This window comes from Pelobates fuscus, chromosome 2 (assembly GCF_036172605.1).
Source record: "Pelobates fuscus isolate aPelFus1 chromosome 2, aPelFus1.pri, whole genome shotgun sequence".
Lineage (NCBI taxonomy): Eukaryota > Metazoa > Chordata > Amphibia > Anura > Pelobatidae > Pelobates > Pelobates fuscus.
This window is the reverse complement of record NC_086318.1, coordinates 198,227,703-198,247,200: the sequence shown is the minus strand read 5'-3', so window position 1 is coordinate 198,247,200 and position 19,498 is coordinate 198,227,703. Positions and strand designations below refer to the sequence as shown.

General features: G+C 46.4%; 1 protein-coding gene across 2 annotated transcripts in view; it reads left to right on the top strand.

Moving 5' to 3' along the window:
* RARS2 (arginyl-tRNA synthetase 2, mitochondrial) overlaps positions 1 to 19,498 on the top strand; it is a 45,083-nt gene that overhangs the window by 23,009 nt on the left and 2,576 nt on the right. For both annotated transcript variants that reach the window (XM_063443080.1, XM_063443078.1), the window contains exons 13-19: positions 1,414 to 1,490; positions 1,971 to 2,095; positions 12,049 to 12,116; positions 13,314 to 13,423; positions 14,315 to 14,410; positions 16,706 to 16,780; positions 18,442 to 18,505. In XM_063443080.1, the coding sequence (XP_063299150.1) occupies positions 1,414 to 1,490; positions 1,971 to 2,095; positions 12,049 to 12,116; positions 13,314 to 13,423; positions 14,315 to 14,410; positions 16,706 to 16,780; positions 18,442 to 18,505 (615 nt within the window). The remainder of the gene's footprint in view (positions 1 to 1,413; positions 1,491 to 1,970; positions 2,096 to 12,048; positions 12,117 to 13,313; positions 13,424 to 14,314; positions 14,411 to 16,705; positions 16,781 to 18,441; positions 18,506 to 19,498) is intronic.

Here is a 19,498-nt window from a genome sequence, read left to right as displayed (position 1 = left end):
AAATTAAAGTGATTTGAAAACCATTTAGGTAAAAATAGATTCTCCAGCACTGCAGTAGTCCCATGTTGGCATATTTTCTGTTTTTTTTAACCTATGTTATAACATTTAGTGTTTAGTTGTCTACATTGTGTAGTGAATAAGCCAAATATATGAAATTATTTCTGTTTTTAGGCATTAAACCCTTTAAACAGCAATGCATGTGACACTAGAATATTTATTAAAAGGAAATTATGCTTTAGTGTTAGTGTATTGCCCCTGAAGGGACTATATGTACCATAACCACTTCTGCGTATTATTATGGTTGCCATTTATATATCGCCAATAGATTCCGTAGCGCTTTACAATATTATGAGAGGGGGGATTTAACTATAAATCTATAAATAGGACAATTACAAGAAAACAGGAACGATCGGTTGAAGAGGACCCTGCTCAAACTAGCGTATTGAAGTGGTTATGGTGCTAAGGTACTATCGCTGCTCCCCTTTTGTTTAATCAGTTTGTCAAGCAGACCAAGATAGCTATAAAGTGTAGTCTGTTGCTTTAAATATTTTTAAAGTAAACTGTCCACTCAAAACAGATCTGTCATCAATTTGTTGGTTATTTTGTTTTTTCTGGGGGGGGGGGGGGGGGTCTGCATTGTTTAAAAATGTATGTGTAGGCAAATATGATTATTACAAAATTTACTATGATAATTATTGACTAAACACAAAATTATAGTGCATGGAAAATAAAATAGCAAAAATAGCTATTTGGAAAAAAATTAAAATCAATCCTAGTTACAGCTTGTTTTTTCTTGCCTAAATTTTAAAATTTGATTCTCATTTCACTTTAAAAAAAAAACCTGGGTCTTAAAGCGAATGGTAATTTTTTTTTTTTTTTTATTTTTTTTTTTAACTATGCATGTCCCAACTCCCTTCCTAACATGGCTGCTTTTTTTTTTTTAAACATATTTTCAGTTATACATATGGACTACCCTTCTTTATGTATAACCTGAAGGTTAACTAAAGTTGACAAAAGACAACTTTAGTCAAGCTCCACAGCCGTTGTCAACTTTGTCATTGGCCATATTCTTCTCTATCTACCTCCCTACTACAACCACGAGTTAATGCTGAGGTTAGCGGATGCCACTGGGTCCCCTGGGCACGTGCATGATTTCATGGTCAGGAAAGAAAGGAAGGTATTATTTCTGGGTGCTGCCATCTTAGATTCTTTAATATGGCGGCACCGAGAAAGAGGCCCTGGAGGAACCAGAACAACTTTAAAAAATGAATGCCAAGTTGATCCGATCCCTGAATTATTTCAACTATTATGAAGAAAATATGTGATCTGTGCACGACCTTTAGCTAAGCGATACTAAAGTAATAAGTTGAAAAAACAACCAGATACTGGAATTAAATATATTTTTATTTGAAGACAGACAAAAGCCAGCAAACACATTTTCAGCACCTGTTCAAGATTTTGGAGATCCTTGGGGAAAAGCATTCAATTCGGTGAGTATCTTTTGACATGTAATTTTTCTACACATGGTGAACATAAAGTGTTTTTCTTTCTTTTCTTATTCTTTCATATTTATTTATGCAACTAACTCAATTTGAACCATCTTACTCTATGATATAGCTGAGCCAGTTGCTTAATTGTGCGTGTTTTTATTTTTAATAAGATTAATCGGGGCGGTTTCTCTAATATGTCAGAGAATATTTTTATTATTTCACTTAATCTGTCGTGTACCTGTGAAATAAGGGTGTTACAAATTAAGTATTAGTGCAGACTACATTACAGATATGTTATATAATGGATATTTATCCCATGCAATGTACATGTTTGTATGAAATATTGAGAGCATTCTTTACCTGCTTGGACACCAAAGGTGCTGAATAATAGGATTTATATTTAATATGAAAAATTAGTTCTTGGCCACTGCTAAAATATTAAGAGCTGTGCATTGAAACATTAAATTGTTTTCATTTTAGATGTCATCATGTCCCTTTTGGGCGAGTACAGGGGATGAAGACTCGAAAAGGAGATGTGATTTTTCTTGAAGATGTCTTGGATGAAGCTCGCACAAGGATGCTGCAAAATATGGCAGCAACCAGCAGTAAGACTTTCTCTGTCTTGTATCTGAAAGATCAGAAACTGTTTACCTATCAGACTGTTCATAGGACCTGAATGGTATGCATTATGTAGCATTAGCTAAAATGTGTTTCTTTCATGGAAACCTGCCGATAAACCAGGTACAAAAATGTACTTAAATGTAGAATCTTATTCCATATTGTAAACTTACCGTGCACATTGAATGCCATGCAGATTCAATGTTAGGGAAGATCATCAATCTAAAAGTAGCAAATAGAATATTGATACAGTATGTCAAAAATTGTTAGTCTTTACCGGAGGTGAGGCTGATTCTCATTTGGCACTCAGGGGTACAGTATACATTTTTGGACATACTTCCTCTTTTTTCCACTAAACCATCTTGCCCTTTCCTCCTCTTAATCTCAGTCAGTTATCCAATGAAACGCCATACTCCCTCCTCGCTAATTCCGTCCTACCTCAGGTAATGGGAGTCGGGTGTTAGGTATCAGACACACATACTATGGCAAAAATAAACACCTTGGCTTGTACTATATAAATCCCTGAACAGGGATAAATCCTCATAATGTAGAAAATCTAAAGGGATGGATTTGATAGATTGAGCTGTGATTTTTTTTTTTGTAAATATTTCTTTTATTATGGCATATGCAATATGGGGTACAGAAAAGAAAGAGGAGGCATTGTGAGGGAACACGAGTTGACGATAACAAGATAGTGAACAATACACCTCTAAGAAAGACTGCCATATTTTTGTTTTTAGAAACGTCATGTAAACAGATTAATACAAGCTTGGTTAATAAAATAAAAATAGGGGGCGTGGCCGGACCGTGCATGGGAGCAGACGTGTAGTCGGTGAGCTCCGTGCCCTCGGCCTATATTCACAGCTATCTAAGCCTGCAAACGAGCCCTAAATGGTGAGAACTAAGCGACACCTGCTTCTGGGGACCCCCAACACCGGTTCCCCGAGGAGCAGTAGAGGTACCCTGGACGACTTTGTTTCCACGCCGTCTGATTCTCGCTCCGCCGGGCCGAGCACTAAGATGGCGTCGGCCTCCCCCGAGGTGGAAAACGCGGGAGTCCCCTCCGAAGACGGAGACCAGATGGACGCATTAACTATGATTCGGCAAGAACTTACCCGGATCTCGTCCAGCATGCTCACGAAGACGGACTCCACTGCAATGCTGAAAGAATTCCGAGCAGCCATGCGTGAGGAGATAACCGCCATGCGCTCCGAGCTGACAGCAGTGGAGGTACGGGTGGAAGCACTAGAGACGGAAGCTGAGGCCAACCGATCCCAACACAGGTCGGCCGAGATAGCCACCACTAGGCAGGGGAACCTGCTATTAACACTGAGGCGACAAGTAGAGCACTTAGAAAACCGGAGCCGCCGCCAAAACATACGCATCCGCGGACTACCGGAACCGGACTCAACCCCACTGCCAGAAAAAGTACAGGCCCTATTCAGGCAGATATTAGGCCGCAATTGCCCTGAGACAATCCAATTTGACCGGATTCACAGAGCCCTGGGCCCCCCACGGCAAGATGGGAAACCCAGGGATGTGCTATGCTGCCTCCACGCCTATAGCCTGAAAGACGCACTAATGGCGGCCACTAGGGGCTCCGATAATATAATGTTCCAGGGAGCAAACGTGGCACTGTTCCAGGACCTCTCTAGCCTGACCTTAGACGCGAGGAGAGCACTACGGCCCATAACGGCCATGCTGCGAGAGAAGAATGTGCCCTACCGCTGGGGCTTCCCCTTCAGCCTGCAGATACGACAGGGCAACACCTGGCTGCACATCCGCTGGCCTGATGATGTGGCCCCCACATTGCGAGCACTGCGACTACCCCACGTGCGCACCCGTAACTGGCTGCTGGAAACGCCGCTGGCCCCTAACCGGAGACGAGCAACGAGCAGCCCACCGCCGGACGCACGGAGCATAAGAGAATCCCCAGCCCGGATGCTCGGCGGCCCGACAGGATCCGAAGAGTGACATCCTGATGGAGAATAGACACGGCCTACTATTGAGGTACCTGGGGTGGGCATCGTGGTTGACCATAGCGGGCAATAGTCTGTAGGTTGGGAGGGGGGAATAAACCTCGGACGCTGGCCACAGGTGACTCTGCTACCGCTCCCCCCCCCCCCCCCCCGCCCCGTGCAGAAATGCCTTGCAACGAACTTTGGGACGCTCTCAGGGAACTGTACCCGCTCTCTTCCCCCCCCCTCCCCCCCCCTCCCCCCCCCCCCGTGGATTATCAGGGTAAGCAAACAGATTAAACGTTAGACCCTCCCGGGATTTGGGTGGGGGACGGGTCCTTGGAGGGCATGGGCCTGATTGGACTCGAGAGAACAGACTAAACCTCCGGGCTTGGCTGCCCTCGGGGGGGCGGCTGGGGTTGGGGGGAGGTGGGGATGTATGATGTGTTCCACTGGGTTCCGCTAAACACGTTGGGCCTAGGTGCCCGGGGAGAGGGGCTTTGAGTATTGGTCAGTTAGATGAGAGTTAGACCCCCTACCATGTTAAAGACCAGTTGAAACCAGATGCCGACCCAGACCTTAGTATCAGATATGGTGTTAGTTTTGCTTATGCTTGTTTTGCTCATGTTAGAACGGCCGAGGGCCGGACGTTATGTCTTACACATACTAGTTGTCTCACCGCGCCTTGCACAGAGTGCACTGACTCTACCTGTACGGATCACGCCTACGACCCCGCGGACAGACTGAGGGTAACGGACGGGAGGACCGCGGGTGACTGAGTTATTTAAAGGGACTGGGGACTCAGACCTGTCGGACACCTCCCACACAGTCAAGTCCAACTAATCCGGATAGCGGGATATCCGCTACTTACTGACCTACCTCCCGACCCTACGGACTCCCCCTACCCCCCCCTGTCGGCTATGGCGGGGCGTTCGGGTGGTGGTTTTGACCCGGCCCCCCTGCGGCTCTGGACCAACAATGTGAGAGGTCTGAACACCCCGGAAAGGAGGTCCCACCTGCTTCGGTCCCTGTGGGCGGCGAGGGCCTCTATAGCATTCCTCCAGGAGACCCACTTTAAGGGTACTGCCCCCCCCTCCCTGGGGGACCCGAGGTTCCCAACTGGGTATTTCGCAAACCACCAGTCGGCAAAAAGGGCAGGAGTGGCAATCCTTTTCGCCCAACACATTCCGTTCTGTTGCACGGACTCGAAAATCGACCCTAACGGGCGCTACTTATTTCTTAAGGGCACGATTGCCGATAAGAAATACACAATGGCATCACTCTACGCCCCGAATACGGGACAACACCGATTCCTCTCTAAGACCCTCCAACTATTAGAACAGTTCCGGGAGGGCCTGCTCATCGTTGCCGGTGACATTAACGTTCCGTTAGACCCCAGACTCGACACCTCTAGAGGCTGCAGCTCACACTCCGGGCTCTGTATCCGGACGATCGGGAAGGTCTTACGAGACGCGGGACTGGCAGACACCTGGAGAGTACTCCACCCTGACGATAAGGACTTCTCGTTCTACTCACAGGTCCACCTTGGCCATAGCCGCCTGGATTATATCCTGATTTCCCAGGAATATTTGCACCTCCTTATGTCCTGCGACATCCAGACGACGATATGGTCGGACCATGCCCCAGTTCTAGCCTCGCTACGCTCTCCCCTGTTTAAACCCAGAAACAGACAATGGAGGTTGAATGAACAGGTGCTCGGGGACCCAGTAGTATGTACGGATACGAGAGAGGTCATTCGGCGCTACTTCTTGGAGAACCCAGCTTCGGATACCTCCCCTCAAGTGAGATGGGAAGCCCACAAATGTGTCCTACGCGGCCACTTTATAAAGACCTGCACGAGACGCAAACGAGAACAAAATCTTGCACTGAAGGACCTACACGAACTCGCAGCGCAACTCGAAAAAACACACAGAGCCGATCCGACGGCGGATAATCTCCGCCCCCTGCTAGAGGCGAGGAGGAACCTCCGTGCCCTGCTGTCACGAAACTTGACGCACACGCTCCGCAGGTCCCGGAGATTCTTCTACGAAAATTCGAACAAATGCGGACGCCTGCTGGCCCGCATGCTTCGTAAGAAAAGGAGACGGTCCAACATTACAGTCCTGCAAAAGACTAATTCACCCCCCGAACGGAAGCCAGAAGCCATCATGAACGAATTCAGGGAATTCTACTCGAAACTGTACAACCTACCGAAAGGGAACGATGCGGAGGCGGTCCAACGGAGACGGGCCGATATCCAGGAATACTTGGAACATCACCTCACCCGGAGGCTTACGCAGACACAAACCGAGGACCTAGACGCCCCAATAACCCTGGAAGAGCTCAAAGGCGCCCTTAAGGCGGCAAAGACGAACAAAGCCCCGGGCCCGGACGGCTTCCCGGTGGCATACCTGCGGACATTCGAGGAACAGCTCCTGCCTGAACTGCTGACGAGCCTTAACTCGGTGCTGGAGGGTGGGAGGTTCCCGGAGGACACCTTGATGGCTACAGTAGCGGTGATCCCGAAAGAGGGTAAGGACCCCACGTCCTGCGCCAGTTATAGACCTATCTCCCTCCTCAACGCGGACCTCAAGCTCTTCACAAAGATTCTGGCCCGCCGCGTGGGGGGAGTGGCGCCGGACCTGGTTCACCCGGACCAGACGGGCTTCATTCCGGGACGGGAGGCGAAGGACAATACGACCCGAGCCCTCAACATAATTCATTCCGCTACGTCCTCCTCCCGGGGGGGCCTCCTACTCTCCACTGACGCCGAGAAGGCTTTTGATAGAGTCGACTGGCAGTTCATGGAAGAAACCCTCCGGAATATGGGTTTCGGCCCAAACATTCGCTCCTGGATAGCGGCCCTGTATACATCCCCGAAGGCCCGCCTGAGGATAAACGGAGCGCTATCCCCTGCATTCTCCATCAACAATGGCACGCGACAAGGGTGCCCCCTGTCCCCCCTCCTGTTTGCCCTCACGCTGGAGCCCTTTCTAGCGGCGGTCAGACGGGATGGGGGCATTACGGGAATTAAAGTGGCTAACATGGAACACAAAGTAGCCGCCTATGCGGATGACCTGCTTTTCTTTATTGGTAACCCGATAATAACGCTCCCCAATCTGCTGCAGGCCTTTCATAAGTACGGGGCGCTCTCCAACCTGCGCCTGAACACAGAGAAATCCGAGGCACTACCCCTGGTGCTCCCCCCCGACCTAACAACCCAACTGAAAGCTAACTTCCCTTTCCGATGGTGTACGCAACGCATTAAATACCTTGGCATCTGGCTGACGAGGGACATGACAAAGCTCTACGCTGAAAACTTCCTCCCCCTCCTGAGGACACTGGCCACGGACATGAAAAGATGGGGAGGGTCCTGCATATCCTGGTTCGGGAGAATAAACGCGGTCAAGATGAACCTCTTGCCGCGCCTCCTGTACCTATTTCAGACGATCCCCATCTATATTCCCAAAAACTTCTTCACCGAGATATCCACGGCAATCAGTCGCTTCGTGTGGGCTTCAGGAGTAGCTAGACTTAGATACACGCACTTGATCAGGCCAAAGCGCCAGGGAGGGGTAGCACTACCCTCGATTCAAGCCTACTACCAGGCGGCGCATCTCCTCAGGATGATAGACTGGCACGTGCCAGACACGGATAAGCAATGGGTAGGGTTGGAACGAGCAGCCTCCGGGGAACGTCTACCATGGGCAACCTGGCTGCCGAGGCCCGCGCAGGCAACTGAGATTCGCTCACACCCACTTATTGGAGCTACTCTACAGATCTGGGCGTCTATACGGTACAAACTTGACCTCACCACTAATCCAAGCCCGTTGACCCCAGTGATCCATAATCCGGAGATTGGAGGCGGACTGGCCCCCAGGGACATTGCCGTCTTGACTGACCTGAACACTCCATATCTGGGCGAATGGTGCGCGGGAACTCGCCTAAAACCGCTAGAGACTCTAACCACCTCAGCCCCCCCAACAGGGCTCACCCGGTTTCGTTACCTACAGATCCAGCACTACCACAGCACCCTACCGGGTAAGCAACTACTACTCAGAAAAAAGACGGGCTTTGAGACCCTCTGTACGGAGGAACGACACTTACCACGAGGAATTTCCACGCTATACTCTATGTTAATACAGGCTGCCAGACTCCCCACTGCGCGATACCAATCTAAATGGGAACAAAGCACGGGCACGGTCCTCTCGGAGGCAGACTGGGAGAAGATACACATCCTCTCTCATCAAGGCACGTCCAGTGCGAAACTCCAAGAGACCAACTACAAGCTCATGACGAACTGGTATCGGACCCCCCATAGGCTATATCAGATGGGGTTGCTACCGGCGGCTACATGCTGGAGGTGCGGGACAGACGAAGGCACGGACCTACACATCTGGTGGTCCTGCCCTCCCATCGAGGCATTCTGGCGACAAGTCCACGAGAAACTCCGGGAGATACTGGATTCGGACATACCATTGCAACCCCTGCCGATGCTACTACACCACTCCGCGATGCCCCTGGGAGCATACAAGAGATCTCTTACGCGACACTTCCTAAACGCAGCCAAGAGCCTAATCCCCACTCGCTGGAAAACCACAATAGCCCCAACCATAGCTAACTGGATGGAGGCGGTAGAAGAAATATACAGTATGGAGAGCCTCACAGCTGACCTCAGGGGGACGGCGGAAAAGTGCGCCAGACTCTGGGCACCCTGGATTGCGTACACGGGCCGTGTGCCGGCGGGTGGCCGGGGACGGGGGACCGAATAGACGGGAGCTAGTGAAGACACGAGTTGTTGGGCTTTATGCCGGGGTGACGCGGGCGGACCCATCGCCGGATACCTCCCCGCTGTTGCCGACTCTCCCCCCCCCCCCCCCCCCTAGCCCTCCTCCTCGGCCTTATACTCACCCCGTCCATAAGACAGTCCCTCCGCCTCAAGACCCTAAGACTAAGCTTCGGCCACGGACATAATATAACGAGACGAGACGGTGGACTTACACGGCCACTCTCGAGTAATCGGGGTCAAGGTTTCTACTCTTACCACTAGGCATCACATTGACATGGACAAGTTCGGACAGGGGGCATTGAACACTCAGACTCACCTACCCGACCTGACCCCGACCACTTAGACTCACCCACCCGACCTGACCCCCCCCCCCCCCCCTCCCCCCCTAGAGGGGAAGACGAAGACGAGCTACACACAACCCAGCAGCGCAGTTGCGCACGTTCAATACATCTTACATGAGAGATTCAGAAGGGTGAGAGACCCAGCACTGACAGGCGCGATCAGACAACCTAAGAGAAGAATAAACACTGACTTCAGTTAGAATTTATGTAAACGAAGCGGAGTGAGGAGGCCACTAGGGCCCATCAGGCATATCCCGTGTTCTATGCAGGAGTCTATTTGTTGATTCTAGTCGAGGTGTGTACACATGAAAATACGCAATGTTTTGTAACTGCAAAGTTTATTACCGCTTCTGTACACGAAACAGTTTGACTTCCCTCCCTCTGCTTCCTTTGTAAACCCCTCTTTTACTTTGACGTATTGGATAACAATGAAAAACCTAATAAATAAAGATTGTCTAAAAATAAAAAAATAAAATAAAATAAAATAAAAATAAAATAATAATAAAGGTACTTGTTGCTTAACAGTGCTAGATCAGCTACGCATGTAATGCCATGACAGATGAAACAGTTGCGTTTTTTCCCATTTAAAGATTTAAAGAGACAGGCTGAACCATAGATTGTTTAGTAAGACTTAGAACATAACAGGCTAGTGATCCTATGTTAGTAAGAGGTAGGTCATAAAGGCTTAATACGATCATTAATGTACAGGAATCTAAGTGTTTTACACTGTACTGAGCATACGACTTTCCTATCTGGAACATGAACTGGCTGGCCAGGCGAAGGGGTGGTCACATTAAGGGACGCTTCACATATTTACAACTTATTCCAGCTGAAAACAATAAACGTGGTAGAGACAGTAACATCAGTACATGCTAGCTGAATACTATTTCAAGATGTGTACACGGAATCTATAAACCACAGTGTCGCTATAGAGTGAACGCAAACTATTGTCGACTGCATTTCCCTAGGTCGTTGTGCAGCCCAAGCTAACATGGCAGCTAGGAAGGCCCAGTATTTCTTTAAAATAGTTATACGGTTAAACTAAGGATTGTTGCATGTCCTATCTCAACATTTTAAACGTCCAACATAAAACAAAGTCTAAACGGAAATGTCTGACATCAGTGAAGTATGCATGTTAGCAGTGGCATTCAGAGCATCGCCAGTCCTATTGTGTTCCAAGCTGGTAGTCGGGCACCGGGTATGCTTAAGTCCTAGACAGTTCGGTTTGCTCAGCCTATGCCAGCTCTGAGTGCTGAATGGATAGGCCAGACATCGAGGTCGGGTTGCTGCCTTGGTGAGTTGCCCTCTCCGACAGATCCTGGCGAAAACCTCCGTTCATGTCTGCTGCCGACGAGGGGCTGTGTTCGTTGAGTGCGGGAGGGGTGTGAGGGCGTTCGGGTCTCCCCTTGGCCCCAGGCTCCATGTGGGGTCTGCATCCTGGATCCACGAACTCGGGTGCCATGAGAGGTCAAGTTCTTCCCTGTGAGGGCGCGTCGGGGAGCCTCGGTGGTTCGTCGCCGCCAGCGGCGGTTAGGCTTCCGGCGATGTGGCCGATGCCGAGGAGTTAGCCTCCTGGTGACCCCTGGCCCGGGATGGCGGTCGGTGCTTGGCTGTAACGCTGAAGGGTAAGTAGTGCCCATAGGAGGCCCGTTCCGCCCCTGATTCCCCTTCCCACTCGCTGTACCTACGTTGGGCACATGGGGAGATGTAAAGAGTCTGTCCAGTTTTTCTAGAAATTGCTGAAAGATTAAATCCAGGCTCGTGGCTTGTGCGGGTGCAGGAGCCATGAGGCATGGGGCTTCTGCAGTGTTGCTAGGCCCGGAACGTCCGGGGCCCAAGCCCGGCTTGGCAGATGCCTTCCGTGTAACCCTGTGCATCGCTTCGGTGGGGACCGGGATAACCCCCGCCGGTCCATAGGGGGGGGAACGGGGTTTCCAGCTGTGCCTCGCCGTGTGAGTCGGCAGTGGGGGAGCGGCCGTCCCCCCCACCGCTACCATGCTTGTAGGCTGCAAACCTGTATGGGTCGGGTCCGGAACTTGGAGCCACTTGCGTGGTGTCGACATGTTGGTCCCGATGTCCCTTAACGCTTGGGAGCACCGGGGGTCCAGTTTACTGCCTCCGGTAATCAAAAATCGGCTTTAGGCGAGTTGATTTGCGGGAGCATCGGCGACATGCGTCTGCTCCCTTCTGCAGTCAGGCCCCGCCCCCCTGAGCTGTGATTTTTGTATGGCTTCTGAAATCTAATATCTGAGGCAGGATGGCGTTTAGGAGGAGGTAGGACGGAGTTTGGAAGCAGTAAACATGGGAGGAGAGAGTAAGATGTTATCCCATCCCCCCTTGCTGCTACTTTCGATAGCAGGAGTCCGGCATCAGATGTCAGGTATTATTATTATTATTATTATTATTATTATTATTATTATTATTATTATTATTTATAAAGTTCCAGCAAATACCACAATACTGTAATATAGGTAGATTAACAGACTAGCATTTGCAACAAGACAAGTTGGATGCACAAAAACAGAGGGTGTTAAGGGCCCTGATTATTCTAGGGGAAGTGTGGTAAAGTGACACACGAGGTAAGGGTCAGACATGACACAATATTATCAAATAGACACAAACATGACACAATATTATCAAACTGAGGGGTAGAGTTTCTTTCAATGAGTCTTCCTGGACTCGCCCTTGTCTTTCACAGGCTATTTTTTCTCTTATTCTAAGTTTGGTGCTTTATAAATAACATCTAGTAATAATAACTTTAAAAACTGTTATTTCATCAGAGAATCCAGCATGCCCATTGAGATTGAGCATGGTAATTCTTCATATTATAACTACACTGTATTTCTTTATAGCAAGTAAAGACCTTGAAGACCCAGCCAGAACAGCAGAGAAAATTGGGGCTGCAGCTCTGATTGTGCAGGTAATTAGTGAATGCGATGAAAGACTATAAAAAAAAACACCCAACGTTTCATGTATCAGAAAGCAACGTCAAATCACAGCACACGTTCTCCATTATTTTATTGCTGCTCACGACCCCCTCCTAATTACTGTCCATTAAATTGGTATTAAAAAAAAATCTGAAAAAAGGTTGTTGTCTTTAGCATGACATTCCCTTTTCTCCAGGCCGTTGTATTTTCAAATATTGAAATGATTCAGAAATATGAATGCTTGGCCAAATCGATGAACCCCTTTTGTTCTATTTTATTCCTTTGTTTAGTAATATCATTTTGTATAGATTTTATGGTGTTTTATTTTTCTAGACAATGTTCAACGTTAAGCTATTATTGTGCAGGGCAGGGTTAAAGTAACAAGGTGAATTCAAAGTACATTTTCATATTTGAGGTGAAACTAACTGAACTGGAAAATTTACCTTAAACATCTGTGCTTTCAGTTCAGCTTCTCTGGCCTTGAATTTAAACCTCCTTTGAACTCTCACTTTAGTAAATAATCCTATTTTTTGTTTTTTCTTGAAGGCCCAGCAAAATCCCAGTAGACTTTTAAATAGCCAGCACATCTATAGCCCTCCCCTTTTATTTCACAATTCACTATATGTAGTTTAACTGATGGCTAACCTCTACTCTAAACTATGCAACACTGCAACCAATTAAGCAAATATTACAACCAGGAATTGAAGCCTGTTTTTTTTTTAGTTTTTTTAGAACTGTTTTTAGATTTAGAACTATTAACTAAACTAACAGATTTCAATAACACAGTATGTCCATTATTTTAGTTTAATGTACAAATACACACCTATTTTGACTGCTCCCAAAGTGATTCATTAAATATGATTTAGACCAAGATGATGATGAACATACTTGGCTGCATTGAGATTCTATGACCCATCTGATATTAACTAATTTAAAATCTTATTCATGCTAAACATGACATTCTACCTGTTATGGTCTTTGATTTTTCATGTTTACTCCGCAAATGACAACATCTGGAGTTCATATTTTGACTGATGTAGGGCATCGCTTGCAATCTAAATTAATGTAATAACTTTACACTAATTACATGGCCTCGTTATAATAATAATAATGCTAGATATTTAATAAATAAAGCTTAATTTCCTTTTCTGTCACTGGTGGAATATTCCTGATGCTTCTTTTCATTTCAGGATTTTAAAGGGCCTCTTATGTCAGATTACCACTTTGACTGGGATCGGGCACTGCAGAGTTTCGGAGACACTGGTGTGTTTTTGCAGTACACGCATGCACGGCTGCACAGGTGAGAGCTCTGTTTGCAGATGAGGATTCATTTGCTTTGATATATTAGATTGCTGAAATTTTGATAATAAAACGTCACTTTGTTGAGTATAAAAATCCCTTTTTGACCATGTTCCTCACTTTTGTAAACACAAAACATTGTTGAGATGAAAGAGAATGACAGGGAATAAATAAAGTGTGAAAACAATGCTTTTTTATTTATTTAGTTCATGGTAAATTGCAAATTGAGTTAGCAGCATCAGGGAAAATTATTATAGGTTAAGCCTGGTTAATTTTGTTATAAAGCATGTTTTACTCAAATCTTGGTAAAGGGGACACAGTGTCCAAATACTAACAAGTAGTACAGCAAATGGCATTGCATAGAGAAGCATTTAGTATAGATTGTTGAATATCATGTCGGGGGACATACTGCACAGAATACAGACTAAGGAACAGCACACACGCAAAAATACAGTATCAGTTCTGGTCTCTATGGCAGCACCATTGCTGAGAAATGCATGGTGTGCCCCCAATTCCCTTTTTGTCTTTTCTAAGTAATGCTTCACAGGACACAATGAAATCTTGAAAAACAAACATATAGGTCTAACTCTTTAACCCCTTAAGGACCAAACTTCTGGAATAAAAGGGAATCATGACATGTCACACATGTCACGTGTCCTTAAGGGGTTAAAGCAGGGTAGGAAAACCCCAACATACTATGTTACAATCTGGTGTTCACCAACTGCCCAGTGAACATACATAAATGTACAATTCAACATCTTTCAAGGCTACTTGCAGATAATAATCATAAACCAAACATTAAAAAGTGATGTTGCTATGAGTAAAGTGATGTTTGTAGCCTTTCTTTATCTGCGTAGCAAAGTGTCTGATGTTATCTGTTGTTTTTAAATAGCCTGCAAGGTCTTTGGGAAACAAAGGATCTAACCGACTTCAACATATCCTGTTTGCAGGAACCCTCTGTAATTTCCACATTGCAGCATCTTCTCAGGTAACTCTTTATAGCTTTCTTGTCTAAGCCAGTGGGATAGGGACAGTATTGGGGGCAGGAGCAGGATCTTGGTGGGGGCAGGGGCAGTATTTTGGTAGCGATAGTGTTGGGGGGGAAGGGGCAGTATTTTGGTAGACAGCATTGGGGGACAGGGGCAGTATTTTGGTAGACAGCATTGGGGGGGCAGTATTTTGGTAGACAGCATTGGGGGGCAGGGGCAGTATTTTGGTAGACAGCATTGGGGGGCAGGGGCAGTATTTTGGTAGACAGCATTGGGGGGCAGGGGCAGTATTTTGGTAGACAGCATTGGGGGGCAGGGGCAGTATTTTGGCAGACAGCATTGGGGGGCAGGGGCAGTATTTTGGTAGACAGCATTGGGGACAGGGGCAGTATTTTGGTAGCGACTGTGTTGGGGGAAGGGGCAGTATTTTTGTAGGGACAGTATAGGAGATAGGCGCATTATTTTGTTAGAGACAGTATTGGGGGGCTGGGGCAGTATTTTGTATGGTTAGGGCAGCATTGTGGGGGTAAAAGGGACAGTATTAGGGGGCGTGGGTCTTAGAGAAAACATACACACTCCACTAAGTCTCCCTACCTTCTTAAGTACTGAAGTGGATCCTGGGGTCCAATGAGCTTGGGCTGCGCTCCTGTGAGAGCGCTCCGCTGTGTACCAGCATTTCCTGTGGCTGTACAGCTCCCTCACGCGCCCTGGGACGTCACATTCTGGCCCAGGCACCACTGCGGGGCACACAAGGGAGCTATACCAGAAGAAAGGATAAAGAGCGGAGCTCCCTCCTTGGCCCCCCTCTGTCTGTGCCGGGCAGCCAAGCTACTAGCGATCGGCCACTCTACAATCAATAGCTGTCAGTAGAGGAGCGTTGTGTGCTTCCCTCCTGCCGGTCACCCGGACATTTGCGCCCACGGGCTGGTGTGTCCTAAGACGGCCATCTGTGCCGCCTTTGGTAGCATCGACCCTGCCCACACATTGATCCTCCCGGACTGTGGATGGGTGTACAGGCCTTCTGAATTAATGGCTCAGAGGTAGTAAAATTGCCTGATACTCCATCTGAAGCCAGCTTATCTGCAGTTAAGGTGAGTTGAAGATCGCGATCATATATGCGTTGCCAGAATCACTCACAAATGGCATTAAATGCCATTCGAAATGTTGCTTCCCATCTCTTCAATAAGCCTTGCATTGTGTAATGAAGCTGTTGAAGAGGTAATCTTGGCTTTACTGCAATGAATTTGGGAGCCGAGGTAAAAGACTATCTCCTTTGTAAATATACTATAATATAGAGCCTTCCTGGTGGTGGCTGGGGTAACTCCTGCCGGTCTGGAGGCGAGGCACAGCAGGATACCACACAGGCAACCCTCTCCAGGCCGGTAGATCAGCTGCTTTTGCCGTCTACAGAGCTCACCAGCCAGACAAGATTCCAACTCCTGCCACAGAGCTCACCAGCCAAACTAGACCCCAACACCTCAAGCTGTTTGCTGTCTGGGAAGGCCACAATCACAAGGGCTGTTATTCTCTGACTTAGAGTCAAAGATGTTGAACTTCGGGCTGCAACTAACAACTATTTTCATACTAATCAGCCAGTTATTTTTGAATTTAATCAATTATTGTGCTTTGTGGACACAGTATAGGTTGCTGAGATAGATTGCTCAATGAGCGGACTGTGGATGCAGTGTGTCAGTGAGTGAAGCGTAGTTCAGAGCGAATAGTGTGGGTACCTATAGCATAGGCCATTGAATGACTGTTACAGTGCAGTTCAAGTAATGAAATCTGGATGCAGTGTCCATCGGTTAGCAAAGTGTAGATCAGGTGCAGTCGATGCCATGTGAGTGTGGGTCACTGCTGATGCAATGTACAGAGTTTGAGATCACCTTCATCTTGTCCCATTGCAGATCAGTGTCCAGTGGATTTGGGGATCAGGAGGTTTGAGTTAACGTCACCCGGGGATTCTTAATGCTGCACACAGTCTGTGACAGCCCACTCCCACCCGATCTCCACCTGGCTATCTCACTGTACCACTCACTCACACACTGCTCTCCTAGCAATAAACACAATGCGCGTGCACTCCCACAGCAGCCAACAGACACTCTTAATCGAGCAGTGCGCATGTGTTGGGATTTCTCGGTCGAACACACAAATAATCAATAATGATATCCGTTGACAATAATTCTCATAACCAATTATTAGCAATTTTTCGATTGCTTGTTATAACTCTGGTTGAAATCTGTACTTCAGTTCTAGTCAGTTCTGATTATTGCTAAATCACATCTCTCCCCTCACAGGTATGATGAAGTAATACTCCAGTGTCTCGACGACTATCAGCCAAGATACCTTGTTAATTATCTCATGGGCCTAGGGTAAGTGTAATATTAGTAATTGGTAAGAGTGAAAGAAAACTAGTCTGAGGTCATGTCAATTATCACTCCTTGAACACAGGAACAAGGAGTATTACACAGAGAAAACATCCTGGAGGGCTGACCCGTATACACCCTTATATATCTATATAGTTTAATGAATAACTGTTATAATAAGGGTACAATCAAGGCATGCATACACCCCTGTATTAAGCGTACATTGCAGAACTCTCCTGTATAACACCTTATATAATGGTAGGTTCTGGCATTAGGCAGCATAGGAAAGGAGTCAGTGATAACATGTCATGTGGTCCAGAGAGAATAACAACTGTGTAAAAGGGAGTTTCTGTAATGTGGTCTGTGTTCCTGTCTGTCTTTCCTACCTTGTGTATATACAGAGCTAAATTAATACTGCTAGATACTCCTGGGAGACCCTTGCGCTTTTCAGGATTATTCAGTAAAGTGTTTACTCAAAGTGAATTTAAAATCTAAGGCCAGAACAGCCAAACAGAAAGAATTCCTTCAGTTTGCGTATTTCGACTTTACATTTAAAATTAACTTTAAATTCTCCCTTTAGTGGATAATCGAAATGGTCAAAAGCTACTCGAAGACTTACACCGAATGGCCACAAGATGGCACCAAATCACCATGAACTTGTAAAATTAAAGAAGCTCTGTCACTCCTTAGTATTTTGTAAAGATTTATAAAATACAAATGCTGACTGTGTTAGATTTTAATTTTAATTCCAACGCAATCCAAAGATTCCATAAAGAATAGAAGGTAAACAAAAGACAGAGCTCAACCTTCAACTTTTATCCAAACCCAGCAGCCATCACATGTGATGGCTGTGGGATTCAGACATCATCTCGCTCATAGTGAGACGTGAAGAGCCAGGAGCTGAAGAGGGTCCCCCGGATGAAATCAACGGTGGCTGTAAAAGACAGCTGCAGATAAGTAAACCTACCTTTTGACTGCACCCCATGGATACCGGACCCTAACCATAGATGACACCTTTAGGGGTCTATGCAAAGACAGATCCACTTTAAAAACATGAATATGAAATAATTATATTAAGACTATGCCAAGTTGGCATGGAGGGGAAAATAATCTTTCTTTTTGGGTCTTCTCAAAGGTCTATAGGACATAGTTATTCTGTCATACTGCTATATAAATATTATGCAAAACTTTTTAGGATTTGATAAACTGTGATAGATACGATATGAAATGCATTTCCTGAGTATCACCTTAGATATCCAGAGCTCAAACAACAAATATGTTGGAAACATAATGATATACAAGCAGAGTTCCTTTACGAATCTCACTCTGGAAAAAACGGTAATAGAGTTTTTGCCTTCACCCTACATTGTGACGCCTGTGGAACTCTATTTCTTGTTGTTCCTGGTGGGCTGCGGACAGCTCTCCACAGAGCTCCTACGTAAACTTACTTGTGTGCAGCACTCCTTTGGCTTTCTGGAAAAACATGTGTTTACATATTACGAGCCATTGGCAGACATGATATTCTGCTGGACATTGATGATGTCCTGGTCCATACAGTTTTACAGAAATCGTAATACTTAGTTGAGTTTACTTCCTTTAAGTCTCATACTGAAAATGTAGATTTCTTGCTGTCTGTCTTACATTGTGTGTTTGGTGGTATGTTTCAGCCATCTAGCAAATGTAGCTCATCTTGCACTCCCAGTTAAAGGAAGCACACCAGATGTTGCTCAGGTAAGGACTTTAACTTGAGAGAATTAGTTAAATATATCATTTTGTTTTGTACTGTAAAGTCAATTTGAACACTTTTACCTGAATGAACAGTTTATTTTTGAGTGAACCTGATTTGAACTGAGTGAAATTTTTTTTATTTGATTTGATTGCACAGGTAAAGTTTATGCTTTTTCTACTTCTCAAAAAAATCTGTGAATTATTGGCAGTTTTTGCAGCTGAGTAGCTACAGTTAAAGGGACACTATAGTCATCAAAACAACTTAAGCTTAATGAAGCAGTTTTGGTGTGTATATCATGCCCCTGAAGTCTCACCACTCAATTCTCCACCATTTGTTTCTGCAGGCGTAGCCATACCTCCACTGACTGTGACTCACATAGCCTGCATGAAAAGAATTGGTTTCACCTTCAATCAGATGTAACTTACTTTAAAAACTTGTATTTCCTGCTCTGTAAATTGTACACTGCTCAAAAAAATAAAGGGAACACGTAAACAACACAATGTAACTCCAAGTCAATCACACTTCTGTGAAATCAAACTGTCCACTTAGGAAGAAACACTGAGTGACAATCAATTTCACATGCTGTTGTGCAAATGGGATAGACAACTGGTGGAAATTATAGGCAATTAGCAAGACACCCCCAATAAAGGAGTGGTTCTGCAGGTGGTGACCACAGACCACTTCTCAGTTCCTATGCTTCCTGGCTGATGTTTTGGTCACTTTTGAATGCTGGCGGTGCTATCACTCTAGTGGTAGCATGAGACGGAGTCTACAACCCACACAAGTGGCTCAGGTAGTGCAGCTCATCCAGGATGGCACATCAATGCGAGCTGTGGCGAGAAGGTTTGCTGTGTCTGTCAGTGTCCAGAGCATGGAGGCGCTACCAGGAGACAGGCCAGTACATCAGGAGACGTGGAGGAGGCCGTAGGAGGACAACAACCTAATAGCAGGACCGCTACCTACGCCTTTGTGCAAGGAGGAACAGGAGGAGCACT